The sequence below is a fragment of the Euprymna scolopes genome, chromosome 19 (assembly GCF_053919585.1).
Source record: "Euprymna scolopes isolate OS-2025 chromosome 19, ASM5391958v1, whole genome shotgun sequence".
Taxonomy (NCBI): Eukaryota; Metazoa; Mollusca; class Cephalopoda; order Sepiida; family Sepiolidae; genus Euprymna; species Euprymna scolopes.
In genome coordinates this window covers 113,169,146-113,190,507 of record NC_136500.1, presented here as the reverse complement: position 1 = coordinate 113,190,507, position 21,362 = coordinate 113,169,146, and the positions used below count along the sequence as shown (strand labels likewise).

General features: G+C 32.6%; 1 protein-coding gene across 17 annotated transcripts in view; it reads left to right on the top strand.

Annotated features, from left to right (window-relative positions):
* Positions 1-21,362, top strand: part of LOC145239882 (oxygen-dependent coproporphyrinogen-III oxidase-like) — a 985,985-nt gene that overhangs the window by 280,125 nt on the left and 684,498 nt on the right. For 2 of the 17 annotated variants that reach the window (XM_080103490.1, XM_080103491.1), the window contains exon 1: positions 10,341-10,459. The exons of 14 other annotated variants lie outside the window; for them this stretch is intronic. In XM_080103490.1, the coding sequence (XP_079959616.1) occupies positions 10,440-10,459 (20 nt within the window). In that variant the 5' untranslated portion in view covers positions 10,341-10,439. Of the gene's footprint in view, positions 1-10,340; positions 10,460-21,362 lie in introns of those variants that run through there. One more of the 17 variants, XM_080103475.1, reaches the window with a different exon arrangement.

Here is a 21,362-nt window from a genome sequence, read left to right as displayed (position 1 = left end):
ACACAAACAAATTCCTGATGAACCGCCCCCTTAAGTAATGACACCTTATCAAATCCCCAATACTATTACTACGATACTATTCCATTGATTACTGTACACACAATAACCCTTATCCCCCGAGTGGCTCCTGGGCCTTGATAAGTGGTGACCCCCATGTAAAAAAAACCTCAAAAAACTAAGAACTTGGTAGAGCCGATTCAGAGTCTGCTGTTCAAGTGTCTCATGAAGGATGATGCAAAAACTTTTTCAGGTGAGTTCTGCTCAGCAAAAAATACTTTGAGAAGAACTTTGAATTTTGAAAATATATTAATTATTGGCCAACATATGACGTTTTTCTTTTATTTCCTTTCCAAAAAGTTTCAAATTTGTCTTTAACATTCTGTATATTAATACTTAGTATATCGACAAACCATGAAACTACAGTAAAGTGTTCAGATAAGCCAAATTTCTTATTGCTATAAAGTTATATCTTAAAAGATATTGAATTCTTTGTATTCGACTATGTTTTGGAAACATATCTTACCGACTGTTGATGGGAATGTTGCTTACATAACAATAGAATATATATATATATATATATATATATATATATTCTTAAAATTATCAGAAATTGTTCTGTTTGTTTCAATTGATAAACGGGGCTTTGTAATCAATGTTTTTTGACCCAATTTTGGGGTCACAATTTCATGCTTTTGTTTACATATGAGAATTTAGTACAGTAGTACTTGCTTATCAACTTGCAACACTTTCGAAACTACCTGTTTTTTTTTTTGTTTTGTTTTTTTTAATTATTATATGAATATTGTATCTTCAAACTTAATTATACAACCTAACTAAATGTTAATAGGTTGTTAAACATAATAATTTGGGTGTTATTTCATTAAATGATCTTGCATTTTAGTCATGTTCTGACAGTCACTTCTCTATACAAGCAGTAATTTTCACGGATAGTTATGCTTGTTTTTGCAGTAATGTTTGATAAAGCTGACCTGGCTATTATGGCATTTTTTTAAATACTGTCTATTTTAGAGCTAACAAAAGATGTCATATAAGATGAAGAGGTATCAGATACAATGTTAAAGACACTTTAGCAGGTGAGGCTGAGGATGACAGTAAGTCTTCATCCACAATTTTTTTTACTTAGTGTTGCTGATACCACTGCTGAGTCTTTTGTTGTATCACAAGATTCTTGGGCGTAAAAGAGATAACAGACTTTATTCCTGGCATACTTTTTGGTCTCATTTTTTGATTATCAAGTTTTACATCCATACATTTGACTTGCAATGGTGTACTTGTTGAGATGAGTTGAACTGTTGGGTTAGAAAATTTAAGGGTTGGTTAAATGGACTATTAATTGTAGTAGGCAGTGCAACAAATGATTTAGAAAAAAAAAGAGGAAATCCAACGGGAGATTTGAGTGGAGAAGCTGCTTTCAGCATGATTGTTTTCAACATATCCACAAGTTAATGGAAGGCAATATTCTGTTTTATCACAGAACATGTAACACAAGGGTTTTTCATTCCATAAAAGTATATCCTATTGTTGATGTCATAGCTCTCTTTTAACTTGGAAGATGTTCAAGCATGGTTTGAAAAGAGTATGGCATCCTCCATCGGATATCTAGGTATGCACTGTGTTTATTGGGGGGAGGGCAGACATTCGTATTATTTGGATTTTTCAGATTACTGTTCTCATCTTGAGTATCATTTTCACGTTTCGATCGATGTAACCTCTTACCTTCTTCAGGTGTATCTTGTCGAACTTGTGAATTTTTCAGGCATATCTTGTCGGACTCGTGAGTTACTCCAGTCCAATTGATCCAGCCGCGACACACTCCGTCTTGAATTTTTTCATATTTACACCATACAAACTTTCGGTTAAAACTAAGAGAAATCTGCAATTTCAGCCCAGTTGGATTTGAGGAACATATTTTTTTTCACAAAAGGTCCGAAAGTTTGTATGGTGTAAATATGAAAAAAATCCAAGACGGGGTGTGTCGGAGCTGGATCAATTGGGCTGGAATAACCATCGTGAACTTTTCAGGTGTATCTTGTTGGGTTCGTCACAGTTAAGTCATCAAATTCTTTTAGTTTCAAGAGGTTGTTGATTCAACAGTTTAGGGAAGTTATCCGCTCGTTTACAGAATGCATCCTCCTTGAGTGTATCCAATATTCTCAGAAATGTCTTTTAGAATTTTTTTAGCTGTTTTATTGATTTTACTCCTCCAAACTGAAACTTGGCTAATATTTATATTATAAAAAATAATGAAATGATTATCTTATTCTTCTCAATAATATTTAAGGTAGACATGTTCATATATTTGTATGTATTGGATTGATTTCTAAACTAATTAAATGATTATTATGAATTTTGAAACACTGCTGCTAGGCTTAATGTGTCCAAATGTGGGTAGTATTTGATTTAATCTTTCATTTTATGCAGAGATGTACAAAGGGGTGTGGAAACCTCTTGCGAAAATTTATATATCTCCAATTTTTATTAAATTTTAGCATTAATCATAAGACATAAAAATATAAAGTAGTAGCGTTTGTGTGTACAACTCTCCGACAAGCTACACCATGTTGTGTTAAATTTTAACATTAATCATTAGACATAAATTAATGAATCTTCTCCAAATCATGCTATCTTAGGAATATTTTTTAATGACTTTTAGGGGACATAATATGGGTCCAACCTTTCATTTGAAAATTCATATATATCGGGTTTGCATTAAATTTTATAGTCATGCAACACACATAAAGCAAGATTCCTTGAATTTCAGTTTCTTAATATTCTTTAAACGTAAGTTTTACATTTTATTGACTTTTTGATCAAACTAAAACTAAGGATTCAAAATGTAAAACTTAGTATAATATATATATATATATATATATATATATATATATATATATATATATATATATATACACACATGACATAATTACGTTGAAACACCAGTTATCGCCAGATGACCGAAGTTGAGTAATGATGAGACTAGCCAGTACCACATGGGTGACCATTTGGGGATTCTAGGCACTGTATGCACCACACTGTATGTAGAAATGTTTAGGTTGGTATCTGGGGGCGCATTTAATCCACTGGGAGAGATGCACGTTCATTCTTCGTTAAGACATGCTTCTAGGAAAAGGAAAACTCTGTAAAAACCGGAGATATTATAATTTCAGATACCTCCCTCTAAAATATACTGACATAGCATAAACCCCATATCTCATATAAACCCTTTCCATAGCTATAACCCTTTTATACATATGATTAAACCAGCATCTTCCTTCAATTAACGTACCCTATATTCTCCCAATGAGTCTAATCCCACATTTTGCCTGCATATATTAAACTGATTATGACAGACAAACCATATACCTACCTGCATTATATAATAATTATACTCCTCCTATATCACACAGATCAATTTAGCTCCCCTAAACAGCCCCAATATTTTATTTTGCTCCTAATATAACTATCACTAGATGTCGCATCTTAATTTTAATCGTTGTAAGGAGACCTAAGTGATGCAAAGCGATTTTGTTTGGAAAATTTTACCTGCCCCGGGACGGATATTTTTCTATTTTGTATATTCAAACAAGTTTGATTATATGAAATAAGTATTTTTTTACATATTGATCTTTTTATCTCTTCTCGTATTTTTCTTAATATCAGAATTATATTCTTTCTGAAAACAATATTTGTGTACTTGGATTTTTTGGTTTTTCTTTTAGCTTATATATATATATATATATATATATTTGTAGATTTTTTTGTTGATTTTTATACGATAATACGGTTAATAACGTTTTCAACCTTGAAGATCTTTTTCCTTAGAAAATCGCCCATGCTGATGAGAGGTAGCACCGTGAAACGTGCATGTCCGTAGACATTGTTTTATGAATAAAATATATATGTATATATATATATATATATATATATATATATATATATATATATATATATATATATGAGATAGATAAGAACAAATAGGTGCTACAGTTGCACATCAGCTTCGAACGAGCTGCAGTTGTTCTTCCAAGAATAGATTTTTCTTTAAATATTTCCAAAAGACAAAAGAACTACAGAAATATTGACTTTCTGACACTGATTGACTCTGTGGAAATTTATAAATTTCGTATGCGAGATGTATGCAAAATCCTCCACTCTCTCTTTCTCATCTAAATGATAAAATTGTAACTGTTTTAATTAAGTTTTAATTTTAAACAATTTCATTTAATTGGTTTAATGATCAAAGTTTCGAAAAACTTCAAATGAATGAAAAATAATTTGTTAAACAGTTTCAAAGTCTGTTTTAAGTTTTCAATGCAATTACATTTATTTTACATCTGTTTTTGTTTTTCCCTTGTGGTTAGATATAGCTTGTTTCTTAGTGTGTGTATATATATATATATATATATATATATATATATATATATACACACACACGCACACGCATGACATAATCACGATGAAACACCAGTTATCGCCAGATGACCGAAGTTAAGCAATGATGAGACTAGCCAGTACTACATGGGTGACCATTTGGGGATTCTAGGCACTGTATGCACCACACTGTATGTAGAAATGTTTAGGTTGGTATCTGGGGGTGCATTTAATCCACTGGGAGAGATGCACGTTCATTCCTCGTTAAGACATGCTTCTAGGAAAAGGAAAACTCTGTAAAAACCGGAGATCTAATATATTATAATTTCAGATACCTCCCTCTAAAATATACCGACATAGCATAAACCCTTTCCATAGCTATAACCCTTTTATGCATATGATTAAACAAGCATCTTCCTTCAATTAACGTACCCTATATTCTCCGAATGAGTCTAATCCCACATTTTGCCTGCATATATTAAACCGCTTATGACAGATAAACCATATACCTACCTGCATTATATAATAACTATACTCCTCCTATATCACACAGATCAATTTAGCTCCCCTAAACAGCCCCAATATTTTATTTTGCTCCTAATATAACTATCACTAGATGTCGCATCTATTATGTTCTCTTCTCTTCTGATGAGAAGCATTAGGCTTCGAAATACCATGGTATAAGGATTTCCCACTTACCCTACACCCTAATTGATGTATACTCTTATTGAATAAATGAATAAATCTATATATATTACTATATAGTTCTATAGCATCATTTTCTTTCTTTATTGATTTCTATATAAAGTGACCTTGTCTGTATGCGCAGAAATTCTTTATCAAACTTTTCTCTGAAATTTCGGTCTACAGATTTGAGACTTGGTAGATAGGGAATTTAGATCTGTGGAACAATTTTGATTTTGTATTTAACTTGTAGAAATAACTGCTAAGGTGTTAAAATTAAAAAGAAAAGAAAAGATGACCTTGGCAGGATAAGTGGAATATAGCTATTATTCCTGCTGTTATTTTTGTGCATGCGCAAAATTAAGCATTCATAACTCAAAGACACTTAATTTTTAACCTTTCCTATCCATCTGTTAGTTGCTCAAATGGTAATGATGCTGGAAAGATAAATAACAACTAAGGCTGGAGCGCTAAACATTTTGATTTAGATTCTAACGGACAGTATCTAAATAATTTTTTTTATATAGCTTTTGAAATCGTTATTATATATTGGATAATAATCAATAGAGAATTGACTCTATAATAATAAATGCAAAATCTGCATGAATTAAAATATAATATTTATCCATATTTTATGACCAGGCAACGCCGGGCAGCCTGATAATTTGAATACCATTTCGGGCATATGGCACTGCGGCTCACATATATATGGCATAATCAATTTTCGCAAACTGTATGCATATATTTTTTATTCACACTTAACTCTAAATAAATATGAATTTATTATTGTTATATTCCTATTCTTTGTTGCACCACATCTATATATGTATGTCTTTCAAAGGCTTTTTTTGCCGACGGTCCCGGGGAAGTTACTATCGCTTAGAACTGTTTATGCGCCCCCTAGATAATAATATCTAGGATTTGGGAATGCGGGTCGCCTCATTTATTTACGTCGATTTTTACAAAATTATTGCTATTTCAGCCCATCTTGTGTTCGTTCAGCTTTTTCGTATAAAAAGCGAAACTGATTCAAAGCTAAGGCACTGTTCCCGGCAATTGCACTGGGAAACGTCCAGAAGCAATCAGCTTTGATCAATGTGGGGCCAAACTCCTTATATCAGATAATTGCTATTCAATCTGGACAATGGGGAGCTGGTTTCCCCCTCCCCAACATCTTGGGGGAAAATCCACTCAAAGTTGGGTAAACAAATCCAAACGCTGCCCCGCAGCAAAAGTTAACTCTGTGACTTCTATTTGACCTCAATGAGGTCAAATAGAAGCAGCAGAGTTAACTTTTATTGCGGACACGTGAATTCTGTTTTTAATACTTAAATAAATTCAAACGCTGTGGTGCAATGGTTAACGTCGCACGTTTTTGTTTTTTTTCACACTTTAATTTCCAACTTTGCCTCAAGGGTTCGGGTTTGATCCTCATACTTACCTACTAAAACTTTTTATTTTATTTTACCCCCCCCCCCCTCAGGAGTTTTGATTTACCCAAAACCACACACCTCCAAACACCCGGACAACGCCGGGTACCCCCCGCTAGTCTTCTATAAATATAAAAGCGAAAATGTTTGTGTGTGCGTTTTCATGTATGCCCAAGAAAGGCTTTTTTCCGAGAACGAATCGATCGCCTCACAACTTAAAACTTTTTATATCGCACCTAAATGATTATATCTACGAGTTAACAACCGGGGTCGCCTGTCTATTTAATTTGCCCGACTTTCAAAAGATAAATATTCAACAATTTTCGATCGCTGCATGTGCATTAAGCTTTTTCCTATAAAAAAAAGAAGCAAACAGACTCGCGGTAAATAAAACACTGTCCCGCACTCAAAGTTGACGTCATTGACTCGTCAAAAACGGGCACCTGCCGTTAAACGTCGCACGTTTTTTCCAACTGTGCGTCAAGGCTTTGTTTTTTTAAACAAACACCTGGGACACCGATTTTTCTTTTCATTTACCCAAAAACACCTACACCCCCCCCTGCTAGTCTATTATATAAATCTCACTTTTCTGTTTAAATGTATGTATGTATGTTTGTATGCCTGCCTAAAACTTTTGACGGAGGTGATGGATTTTCACGAGATCGCTATTGTTTTGAAGCTCGACCCTTCGGACGACAAATATCCAAAAATTAGTTAAAAACATTAATTCGTTCACCCTCAACTGGGTAGTTTTCTACAAGGAGGGTCGTTTTTTTTTTTTTATGCCGACATTTTTGCAAGTCATTGTATCGGTTGGAATGACTTAACTAATTTTAACATTCCGAACTTCCAGTTGTGTCACGAAGTAGGAGTAAAATGTCAGGTTTTCTTTCACTTTCTTTTCCACCTTCGCAACACAGGTACGAGCCTGCCTGCCTGCCTACTACTACTTTTTTTTTTTTTTTCTCAAAACACCCCGACAACGCCGAGCACCCAGACTACTCATTTATATTTAAGAACATCATTTCCTTGTAGTGTTTCTATCAACTGTTTAAAAAGAACCATTGAATTTCCTTAAAGTGATTGATAGGTTTATTTTTTACTCTACCCAATGCAGATGGATAATCAACTAGTTTATAGACCCATTCCTCTGACTACCTTTGTAAGAGCTTTCCCTATGAAAGAGAGTGTGTCTTCTCCCTTATGTCTAATGTAACACTTATGTACACTCGATACGTATGCCAGGTTTGTTTGAAATCAACTCTATAGTTTCTAAATCTATTATTGAACAAACAGATAAACAGAACCGCTTCAATTTATTTTTATCGATTTTCTTTCCCGCTCTATTCATTCTGCTTAAGTGGTTAGTGCTGCTTCCAAAAAAAGATCCCCTGTAACAAGTCTCCTCTAATTGGTTTTCATGGTTATTAGCTGCCACAAAAGGGCCAGAAAATCTCTGCAATGCCAATTAATTTTCAAGCTTATTAGAATATTATTCGCAATTATCGAAGTGTTTAATTAACTTTCACGTGATAATGGAAGCTGATATTAAGAAACGTGTGGCCACGTATTCCTCCATTTTTAAAAAATTTTTTTTTGTATCAATGGAAATTATCACAAAATGACAAATGTTTTATTTGCTTTTATCATGAAAGTGTTTAATCAATTTTCATATGAAAATCAGAGCTGCTATTTAAAAACAGTGTGTATTCATATGGATAAAAAAACTTATGTATGTGCATGTATATACATTTATGTGTGTGTGTGTATATATATATTTAAAGGAGATTAGAACAATAGTCTAAAGAGCTGAGTGTATTTTAATGTAACAGTGAAATTACTAGTTTAATTAAAATACAGGAAATAGAAAGTGCTCGTTGTAATTTAGATATATAATAAGCTCGATAGTTAAATGTCCTAGAGCTAATACAATATTAAGTAATGTGATTGATAATTTAATTGATATATATATATATATATATATATATATTAGCATTGGAACGATTAATCAGAATTGGAAAAATCAGAACTTTTTTTAGAGTACCAGAATCGGAAAAATTTGTGCATATTTTCCGATGCCAAAAACGATTCCTTTAATCATTTTTTTTATTTGATTTTGTTTCAAACAAAATCTTCCCCTGCTTGTAGTAATAATGAAATAATATTTATGAATTTTTAATCTACCAGTAATGCTAAGATTTATAAATCACCCCCACCTCGCTACAAGTGTGTTTTACATCTGAGAAAACATCTGCACATTTAACATGTGTTTGAACAGTAATCATGACCCCCCCCAAAAAAAAACGAACTCTTTAGTTAAATAAAGAATCGTTTATGGTAGTGTGATTTTAAAGAAGTCCAACTCCAAAGAACTTTCCTTTCTTCCTCCGTGTGTCTAAAATCAAATGGAATTTCCCATGAACATAGTTCCTTTTCAACAACTTCTCATTTGTGATACACGTTACCATAGGATTTCCTCCTTGTAGGCTACAACATGATTATCTTGAAACCCAATGTCAAATATTTGGCATAAAACGTCCTCATAAGCATTCAAAATTTGTTTATTCCTCATTTTTAGTCCTCTCATAATATTCTTTATCAATTCATTTAACCTTTATCCTCAAGTAGCTTACACCTTTAATATAAATAATTTTAAAACGTTTGCCCGCTTTCCAATCGACTACAATATGGTCGTCTTCAAGTCCAATGTAAACAAGTTCTTGATGAGCCATTCCCCATAAGTAATCCAATTTACCAAATTTACACTACTAATAATTACTATGGTATTGTCCCATCAGCTACTACTGTACATTCTTTAACCCTTATCCTCGAATGGCCTCCTGGCCTTAATAAGTGGTGACTCATGTAAAAAAAAAAAAACAATAGTACAGTTATTGTGTTCAAATTTTACAATACACAATTAAGGAGCATTTGTTTTATCTGTAGGTGTGATTATCAATAATATAAATGCTATCAAATTTTTGTTTTCAGCAGTTGACCATGTTTTGTTGTGTTTTGTAAAAGCCATGAATGATAAGGTATGTTTCTGTTGGAGACGCCCCTCCATGGGATTAATGGACTATCTCATGACGTCACTTCCTCTGGTGACGTCACTTCTGGTATCGAGTACTGGTGCCTGGTAGTCAGAGATTGGCACGCAGCCAAGGAGGTTGTGTGCAAACGCCCTACCATTGAGGAATAGTATTGCTCAACCTGCTTTTGCCTGTAATATATGTGAATACATGTTCGTTCCTAAAAATCCTGTGTTCCTTCGTTTTATTTCCATTTCACCCGATAACAGTTTCCGAAACTATTGGTTTTCCAAATTCAGAGAAAATATCGCATAGACCGTGAAATAAATTATTCATTCACCCATCTACTCAAATCATCTAGGCCGAAAAGATAGGTAGTGACTTCAGTAGTCGTCAGGCATTACGTCCGTTTGTGTTGCGCATGAGCTCAAAAAAAAATGTGAGAGCTACTTTCATTGTTTTACCATAGTTTCCAAATCACAGGATCGAACCCTAACCACTTCTCTATTTACAACAAAATGGAATTTTTAGCAGAATCTGTATAACTTGGTGTAGGTGTACATAGGGATACTTATACAACGGGGGAGAACATTCAACAGTTTGTCATAAAATCATTACCAAATTTTTGCAGTCATAAATAAACACTTTACTAGCCATTTTTTTTTAATGTATTTTTTATGAATAAAAGTTTCCAACATGTTTAAACTCTGATAATAAATGTGTGTGTGTGTGTGTGTGTGTGTGTCTGTTTATCAGATTGTAATCTGTGATAAGGCTTTTGCCTTTTGCAGGTCATTTGCTCTCGACAATCTTAAGATAAATATGATTGCATTCTTTGATTAGTTCATTTCAAAGGTGTGCTCCTGAACAGATAGGTGTCTATACAAACAGCTGGCGTCTTGTTATGTCACTTCAAAAGACAATGTAAGTAAATATTAACTGTTACTGACTTTACAGAAATTATGAGGTATAAAAAATTATAATGTTTACAGATATAATCTCACATCGTTATGTATGGTTGGTTTGGTCAGTTTGTCATGCTAAATTTTTAAATGGCATTTTACCATTTGTAAATTTGGAATAGCATTTTGTCATTTTAAAATTTGGGGTGTCATTTTGTCATTTTTTTTTTTTTTTTTAATTTGAAGTGTCATTTTGTCATTTTTTTAAAAAAATTTGGAGTGACATTTTTAAATTTGGAATGGCATTTTGCCGGTTTTTTTTTTTTTTTTACATGGAGGTCACCACTTATCAAGGTCTGGAGGTCACTCAGGGATAAGGGTTATTGCGTGATAATGAGATAGTATTGTAGTAATCATTAGTATTTGAGATTTGATAGTGTCTTAATTAAGAGGGCGGTTTGTCAGGAACGTTGTTTATGTTGAACTTGAAGACATCCAAGTTGTAGTCAGGTGGGAAACAGGCAAACGGAAGAGAGTTCCACAGTTGTGCACTTCTGAGAAAGAAGCTCCGCTCATAGAATCTACGTTTTGATTTAGGCACAGATAAAGAGTAGGGAAATTACTGACAGTAGTTTCAGCCAGACGGGTGTTTCTTGTGAAAGAATGGCGAGGGGGGGGGGTGAGAGATTGGAGCTCAGACGAGCACTTTCCATGGAAATAACGATAAAACAGAGACAGGCTCACAACGTCTCTTCTGTGGGAGAGAGGCTGCAGGGAAGAGAAAAGGACATCCCCCACTAAGCTACGGAGTCTATTTTGTACTCTGTCAAGGCAGGATAGGCTGTTTTTAGCAGCTTCTGCCCAGATGTGCCAGCAGTACTTCATCCTTGGACATACTTGGCTTTTATAAAGATAGAGAATTGCATCAGCAGTGAGATATCTTCTGGAGCAGTAGAAGGATCCCACCATTTTCTCAGCATCCTTGGCCACAGACCTGATGTGCGTGTTCCATTTCAGATCAGGAGTAAAGGTCAAACCCAAAAGCTTGTCAAAACATGGAGCCTTCCCAAGATGAGAGCCATCCATTTCAATTAAACTTGAAATCGTGTTTTTGTGGTTTTTAAAATTAAAATAACATTTTCTTTTTCATTCTAAAGTTTGAAATAGCATTTCCGTTATTCTGAAGTTACAAATAACATATCTGTATGTCTGTCTCACTTAAGTTTGAAATGGTGTTGAAGCATATAACGTTCCTCTGATGTCTTTAAGCGTCATTTTTCTTTGATGTTGGTTCTAAATCTAAGTCAGAAGAAATGAGATATTCAACATTATGATGTTATTGAAAAGAATTTTGTGTGTGTAAAAAAAGACTTTGTTCATGTTTTTATAAAGTTTATTTTCTTTAAAAATGTAAAAACCAGTTGATGATTCAGTTATAAACAAGAAAAAATTAACGATGAAAATAATAATTGAATAAATTAGAATGTTTATTAAACCGTCAAAAATCCAAACAAGGAATTATAATAAAGAAAAATCGGTATTTTTTGTATTTATTATAATTCCTTGTTTGAATTTTTTGATGAATTAAAAAATATTGTAATTGACTCAATTTTCATTTTCATCAGTTTTGCTTTTTTTTTGTAATTGCTCTTTCTCTCCTTTTCTCTTTTTCTTTATGTGTGTGTGCGTGTGTCTGTATATATCAAATTTTAGTCATTCAATGAATTTAAAAATTTATTATGTGAAATGTTTGAGTTTCAGATCAAAGGATTTTATTATTCTATGTAAGACAAAGAATACATTAGAAATATTTTAACTCCTTATCCTATAGGATTTCGATGTCTACCATCTCTTCAGAGGAGAAAATATTAGCAAATAGTTATAATGGTTTACACTTTATTTTCTAAAGTCAGTGAGACATGGAAAATCACAATTAAAAATTGATAAAGTAATTAAAAGTCATAGAGTAAGGGAAGGTAAAGAAAAGAATATTAAAGTTAACATCCAAATTGCATGGAAAAATCTGAAGTGAATGTCTTTGGCAGCAGTGTGGTAAAATGATTCAAACTGTATTTTGAGTAATCCACATCACAATGTAATGATCCGAATTAGGCATTTTCCTGGAGAATTTTCCTTTGTTTATATAATGGGTCCGGTAAAAAAGTTTTTTATATATAGGTTCATTGATATATTTAATATTTTTTATAATTATAGAACATGAGCTTAAAATTTCACTCTAAAATAACTTTCAAATTGTTAATAAAATTAAAAATTAAAAAATTAAATCCACTTTGGCAGACAGGCCATGCAAAATGAGAGAAACTGAAATAAAATGTAAAGAAAAGTAGAGAAAATGCTTACGCGTAATAAAAAAGCAAGTATCAGAAAGATAAGATAAGATAAAATATGATAAAATAAAATAAAAGGAGAGGGAAAGAAATGTATCAATGCATGGGGAGAGATAGAAAAAAGAAAGAAAATAATAATGAAGAAATAGAGGGGATACATAGAGAGAGAGGAAGATGAACTATGTATACGAAGTCAATAAACCTTTATAAAATAAAGTGACAGGCCGCGAAAATAGGTCAGGAAGCTTATGTGAGTGCAGACATCTGAAAGAAAGAAAAAGATGAAGCAAATAAAAAAACAACGCATGTCAATCAGATACCAACCGCTTAAGCTAATTTAATTTAAATCAATTTAAATCAAGTCAACTCAAAATAATATTTAATACATACAGTACTATTCTTGTTAATTTTATACGTATTGATAATATCCTTTAATGACAAAATTAAACTAAAAATTTAGAACTATAATAATCTGTGTAAGTAATTTGCAAAACTAAATCTAGGCACATTAATAAAACGTGTTATAAAATTTATAATACTAATGATAATACTTTACTGTAAAAATATGAATAATATTTAACTGAAAAAGACTATATAAAAAATGAAAGTATAATAATAATCATACTATTAATAATGATGATCATTATAGTAATAAAACTAATAATAATAATCAAAGTAACTACTATAATTGTTAAGTAAAACTAAGAAAATAGTTATGGCACTATGCCTATAAAACAGGGTTACTATAGTCCCACAAAGATGACGCATTATTGAGTATTATGTGTTCAATTCATATGTGTGAATAGGGAAAATACCTTGCAATCGGAAATGCTTACTCTATTTGTGGGTAAAAAAGAGACAATATATTTGTATTCATATTCTTTGTATTACACGTCATAAATTTTTAAATTCATTGAACCTTCAACCTTCAGGAGAATATGACTTTTACAATTGATTTTTCCAAGTAACCAAACCATAGCGCCACAGATGAAGATGAGAACAATAGAAGAATTGAACCTAAAATTTGATTTATTTGCTCTATCTTGCATATCGAGCAATTCTTATTTAAGTTGGATAATACTTATAGAATATTACCACCAGTAATATCTTGTAAATATTATCAAAGTTTTCCATACCAGCTGATTGTTGGATAATTTTATTCTGTATATATATATATATTAGTGGCCTGGCAAGGCCACAGCGGAGATAATTGAGGCAACAAAACTGAAGTTGGCCTGCAGGACAATATATATGTACAAATATAGGCAAATTTGGGCATATTTTATTGGTTTGAAAATATACGTTCTTTTTAACCAATTGGCATAAAATTTTAACTACAGAACAGGATTATAATTTTCAAAAAGCCTGCAAATCACCTATTTTGGCAATTTCGTAAGTTCCAAATCTCAGCAAGTATTGATCAGAATTTAATAAATGAAGGCTCGGTGGAAATCTAATGACCTGAATTGTGTAGTGGACTATGTGACATTTGCCCTTAAGATTGCATATTAAGGGGATCATTCATCATCCAGAGCCTGTTTTTGCCACTTATTTACAGCCAGAAAATGTTTCAGTCATAGTCATTTGTTTTCCTAGTTTTACATTTGAATTACAAAATATCTGATATTTCCCCAAAACCTCTGGTCTTGATTGAGGGGAGACTAAAACTTGCTGCTAGGATTTTAAATGAATTTAAATAACAGCAAGGGGAGACTTGATTCCAAATATTTCTCATATATCTCCCCTCTTTGGTTTTCATATGTAAAGTAAATTTCACAGTGATTATTTGATACTGAAGATATTCATAATCGTACCCTATTTCCAAAATAGGGAAGATATAACATGAGAAATATTTGGAATCAAGTCTCTTTGTCTGTTATTTCAGATCATTTGAAACAATAGCAGCAATTTTTTCTTCTCCCCTCCATCAAGGCCAGAGGTTTTGGGGAATATATATATATATATATATATATATATATATATATATACGCAGTGCCGGAAAAAAGAAAGTCCGCACTTGTAATTTTTTCAAAAACTGCAAGTTTAAGCTAAATTTAATGTAACTATGTAAAGAACCTATACCTCATTTTATTCGACATTTATTTTCCTATAATTTTACCTGTTTATATTTGACTTTTAATTGAAATATTTTAGCGTTCACGTCAATTTAAAAAAATAACTTCAAATTGAGGAGGCAAAAAGAAAGTCCGCAGCAATAAATTCGCTTAAAACCAGCTTAATTATCATCCCTAAATTAGTTTAAAATATCCACCAACAGGCAACTAAGCATCTCTAATCATAATTGCTGTTGTTCCAGGTTATACAATGTAACATTTAGTCCATATGCCATGACTGTCTCTTAGTGATCGTAAGGAGCTCATTAATCTCCACCTTTCTGGTTTATCCAATCGAGAAATCGGCCGCAGATTGAAATGTGATAGGAAAATGGTACGAAAGACTGTGCAAAAGCACCAAAATACCGGCAGTATTCGTGATGCCCCTAAATCTGGTCGTACTAGCGTTACTTCTAACAGGGAAGACAATGCTATCAAGATCCACAGTCTAAGAAACAGATTTGAAACAGCTCCCCAAATCTAACAACAGTGCAATCATGTTAAAAAGTGCTCTCTTTCTACTGTCCAGAACAAATTAAAGGAATTTAATTTGCGAGGATATGTTGCAAGACTCAAGCCAATGATTTCTGTAAAGAACAGAAAACGCTGTCTGGATTCAATGGAGATGATGACTCTTCATAATTGGTCAAAAGTGCTTTTTAGCGACGAAAGCAAGTTCAGGGGAAAGACAACAAATTTAATCCTAGGTTCTCGGTTTTAATGCTGCAAGGTGGTGGAGGTTCAGTTTTGGTGTGGGGCATTATTAGTACCAATGGTCCAGGGCCTATAGTTCGCTTGCAAGGTCAAATTAATTTGAACAAGTACATTAATATGTTGACTGAGCATCTTCTACTTTGGTCGGAATTTGGATGATAATCCCATCTTAATGCAGGATAATGCTCCCATTTACACAGCTGGCAATGTCTAGAGGTTCCTGGAAAAGCATGATATTCCGTGTTTGGACCGGCCTGCACAGTCTCCAGACCTCAATCCTATCAAAAACGTATTGCATTACATCAAGAAACAGCTATGCAATGATAAAATTTCAAATTTGGAAGAACTTTAAACAAAAATTAAAGAAAAGTGGAATGCCCTTTCTCCAGAGTATTGCTGCAGTCTAATTCAAGGAATTCCCAAAAGATTGCAGGGTGTCAAATTGCAGAAGGGCTATGCTACAATATTTACTAGTTTATTGTGTTCCTGTTGTATTTGTGTTGCATTAATGTCCTAAAGTTACATTTAAATAACAATTTTCCAATGTGCGGACTTTTTTCTTGCCTCCTCAATTTGAAGTTATTTTTTTAAATTGACGTAAACACTAGAATATTTCAATTAAAAGTTAAATATGAACAAGTAAAATTATAGAAGAATAAAAGGTCAATCAAATGAGGTATAGTTTGTTTAAACAGTTACATTAAATTTAGCTTAAATTTGCAGCTTTTTTTAAATTACAAGTGCGGACTTTCTTTTTTCCGCCTGTGTATATATATATATATATAATGTGTGTGTGTATTTTATATAGTAGCATCTGTATTGCCTAAGAATAAATTGGAATACCTTGCGTGCTCCTGCTTTTTTATTCTTGTATTTTAATTGTAATAATTTTCCAAGTTCTAAATAAAATAAGAGTTGCTGTTTATAGATTCCCAATGTGAACTTTGGTCATATATTAATAAAACATTTATATAATTAAAATTGTTTATCATTGAATCGATATTTAATAACTAATGTAATATATAGGGCAAGAGCAAGTAAATAATAATAATAATAATAATAATAATAATAATAATAAAGACAAAGAAAATGTGAGAGAGGAAGAATCTACCAAAAATCTATTCAAGGATGAATATAGTTATTATAAAGTGACATTCAGAAAAATATAACAAAAACTTATTAGGTTGGTGCAAAAAATAACGGCATATTTTTGCACCAAACTAATAAGTTTTTATTATATTTTCTAATTTTTTTTTTTTTTTTTTTGATATACTATTTTAATATGGGAATAAAATATTTGTAGGAAATCTTAAAATTAGCAATAATTTTTAAAATAAATGTTCAGAAGAAAAATCTCAAGTCATAAACTTGAAAAACCAAATTCAATTATGAAATAAAAGACAATAATCCATAGGCAAATGTAAACATCAATATTTACTTTGTTATTTAAGTCTTGATTAAAAAATAATAAAACTCTGTGGACCTTGCTTACTTTCATGCTTGCTTGCATCTTGTCTTTGATGATCGAGCGATTCCATTTAAAAAAAAACTGTATGACAGATTAAGATTTTATGAAGTGAGGACGTGCATGTGAGGACGACTCTCAATCTATATAGTCAACAAATTTTTGATCTACAGACTTGAAATTTGATATATAGGGCTTTTAATCAGGCCTTCTAGAAAAAAGGCTACTGAGGGGTCAAAATTTAAAAGTCAGTACTTGGTCATCGGATTTTTATCTGTTTATCAACTGTTTCACAACTGCGGATGCATGAATTGTTCACACGACCGTTTCCTTATGTTAAGAATAAGTAAGTTTGAAAACACTTTTCAAAGATCGTGTCAATCTGGCCTAATGGTTATCACATATGACTCATTATCTTTAGGTTTTGATCTTTTTTTTTTTTTTTTTTTTTTTTTTTTTCCCTGTTACCAGAGTAATTTTACTAACACATTGTAACCAACTTTACCATGATGAGTAGCAGTTGAATTATTTTTTGTGTGGGGAGGTGAGGTTGGGAAGGGGGCTTACATTTGAATATGTACTAAATTACCTCTCTGCATGCAAAGGAATAGCTCTTTATGTATAACTGAACTTCAATCCTTGCTTCATCCTTTTTGTGTGGGGAGGTGAGGTTGGGAAGTGATACTTACATTTGAATATGTACTAAATTACCTCTCTGCATGCAAAGGAATAGCTCTTTATGTATAACTGAACTTCAATCCTTGCTTCATCCTTAAAACAGTCACAGCAAGAACTCGTTTTACTACCACAGCAGCGAAGAGCTTGCCTTTCTTCATGTGCCTGTCATCAAATGGAATTCCATGTTTCTTTCCAAGAACTTTCAAATACTTTTTATAAACTATCTTTATAAGTAATGAACTTTTGGTCATTCATTTCATAATTTCAAGTCATCTCATAATATTCCTAATTGAAATGATATATATCCTTATTATAACCCCTTATCGAATGGCTTTTAACCTTGATGAGTGTTGAGTCAGTATTATAAAAAAAGTGCCAAAATAAGTGGCTCACGTGATGGATCACCCCATCGTTAAGGAAGGAAAGAAATGTGGGTTTGTACCTTTCCTAGTAGTATTTGTGTATGCAACCACATACTTTCTCTTGCTGGACAAGAATCGCTGACCCCAATGCAGTGTGGTGTGGGTTCCTTCATCTTCTCTCCTTCCTCTGGTCATCACACATTGCCGACTATTGAGAATGAGCACTAATTCACAAGTATTAATAAAATAAAACAACCCAAAACACAAAATCCGACATATTCCATAGATATCAGTTAGGTTCTGCGTGTGGCACCATCTAAACACTAACGTTCACATTGTAGTTGATTACGAAGGCCTCTTTATCATCGATTGACGTCAGCTCATCTCAATCTGCTATAAGTCACAACCTGTCTTCAACTGTCATAAACTGAAGACTGTCTATAAATTGTAAACTTGTAAAACTTGTTCCCACTCCTAAAACTGTATGTAAGCTAACTCTATGTTGGTCTTTTAAGCCAGTCACAGCCACTCCTTGATTAATAATCCTATTTTCAACCACCTTTTGTGTACCTTGGTGACCCCCCCCCATCATTGTCTTTCTACTAAACTCACTTCCTATACTTTTGCCTTGCTAATCAACTATTTCCTTTTTTTATTATAGTTTTTCCTGGGAAACAATCAATTACTAAGTAGACCGTTTAGAGGATTTGACAAGATATGGGAACCGTTATAAATAATGAATAATATTTACAGTAATAAGTAAATATATATATATATACACACACACACACATATATATATATATATATATATATATATATATATATATATATATATAGGAATTAGTAATAAATAGTGATATTTGCAACTAAAAATAAAATAGGTTTAAAGCTCCCAAAATTCGTACTAAAACTGTCTGCAAAGACTCGTGGCACAGTGGTCAAAGTACTTGGAAAGATCAAGTGTAAAAGTGATATTCTCCTGAAGGTTGAAGGTTCAATCCTCAGTGTGGGCGACTGAAATATACATTTGCGAATTACTTAGGACCTCTATCCGGTCATGGCTGATAAAATTAGAGCATGCTACCCCCCACCCCTCATGAAGTAAATAAAGGGTTTCCTTCGAAATTCCATCAAAATTCTGGAGTTCGACAGAAACATTCCCAAGTTTATCAAGTTACACCTGAAGAAGATCGAAGGTTATATTGACCAAAACGTTGTGAAAATGATACTGAAGATGATAATAGGAGTCTGGTGAATCCAAATAAAATGAATAGTTTCTCCTTTTTTTTTCCCCCCCACTTAACACTTTTTTTGGGAGGGGACGTCCATAGTCTCACAAGTATGTGAATTAGCATAATAGATCGGATTGGATCTGAACTCCAAAGAGCTGATTCCAGAATCTAAACAGTATCCATTCAGTCAATGATGTCACACGTCTATGAAAACAGAATATAATCTATCTGCGATTTTCATTCTTCTATTCACAGTAATCAGATTGTGAAAGACGTCAAAGTTAAAAAAGAAAATTTTGTTTTGCTTATTAGATTCTCTTCCGCACATTTTCACACATTTCATTTTGAAGATGCCAAAAAGTATATGAATATTATTATATTAAACATCTGTGTCGTACTCAAAGTTTGATAAGTGTAGTTTTTTTTCTTCTCTCCAATGTACGTGCTGTGGTGTTTACCTAGCTGGGGTACATGCATTACATATTAGAGATCCCATGTTAATGGCGAATGAACTTAAGCTAGTTTGAATTTTGACAAAGGTCACACTTAGTAGATAATAAAAACCCAGATCTGCAAAAAAGAAATCATTCCCAGAGATGAATCAGGGATAGCTGACAGAAGTCAAAGCTAAATGCCATAGACAAAACAGTAAGATGACGAGTGACGTTGTGTTTTTCAAGCTGAGAGTAACGAGTTTTAAAATCAGTCTTTCTGCAGAAGCTATGTGAAGAGGACATCACCAATAATGTAAAAGGCTTTGATGAGCAGAGTGCAAAATATTACAATGTCTCTCTCCATGTATATTTGTGTATCACTCATTTCAGTTAAGTTAGGATGTAACTTAAGAACTAAATAATTAGCTAAAGGAACATTAGTCTCTCTTTCAAAAATCTCTCCAAAATAAAACCTTGAAAAAAAAAAACTCAACAAAGTCTCCTTGTGTCTTTCCTGCATGTAAAGAGTTTTATTCGTCTTAATTAAACAGATGAGACGTTTTATGGTTATTGTGAAGAGAAACAGTGGCGCCAAACAAAGCAATAAAAGACCCAAGCACATATATATAAGTAAATGACATATATATAAATAAATGACAAGTTGTTCTTGAAAATAGATAACATGTCTGAAGACTGGTTTATCTGAATGTGACACGCTGGGCACTTTTCAATAAGTGCAAGTGACCAGACCACAATGTACTTCAACGCAATCCAAAATATACTGTGTTATTTAAATGTGTGACAATTAAGATTACACTACTTGTGGGCTTATAAGATTTGACTTTTCTGGAATGAAGTTCCTATTAGGATGTAAGAAGAGAGCATCCCCTTTTCGATTTTAAAGTGGGGTCTGTAATCTGTCCAGGCATGAAAGGTTACTCTGGGCAGCACCTCCCCAGATGTGGCAACAATATCCCAGGATGTATTGGACTCTTATACAGATAGAGGATTACATCAGGAGCGAGCTGCGTGAGTGATTCACATTACAGATTTTTTGTGTTAAGTATAAGTCAGTTTGAAAACACATTTTGAAGAGTGTGTCGAGCTGGCCGAATGGTTATCATACTTGACTCATTGTCTTTAGGTTTTGGTTTTGATCGCACCTTGAATTTTTTTTTTTTTTTTTACTTAGAAGAAGTGAACTGTTCACAAAAAACATAATACTCGCATGCACGCCTCAGTTTCTTGTTTTTTTTTTTTTTTTTTTTTTTTTTACTTCATTAAAAAAAATTTTTTTAATTTTTTTTAAGGAATTTAACGTTACATTTAATACCTACGGTATTTCTGTTTATAATAAATAAGAATTCTGCATTGATTAAAATATAATATTTATGCGTATTTTAAGACCAGGCAACGCCGGGCGGCATGCTAGTTAAAAATAAATATTAAAACGTTTACGTAGGTTAAAGTGTACTCTTAGATGTTTTTTGTTTCTATGTTTCTTCATCTACGTTTAGTTCATTAATAATGTAATCGTATTTAGAATTTTAAATGAAGAAATTATTTCTCATTGTTT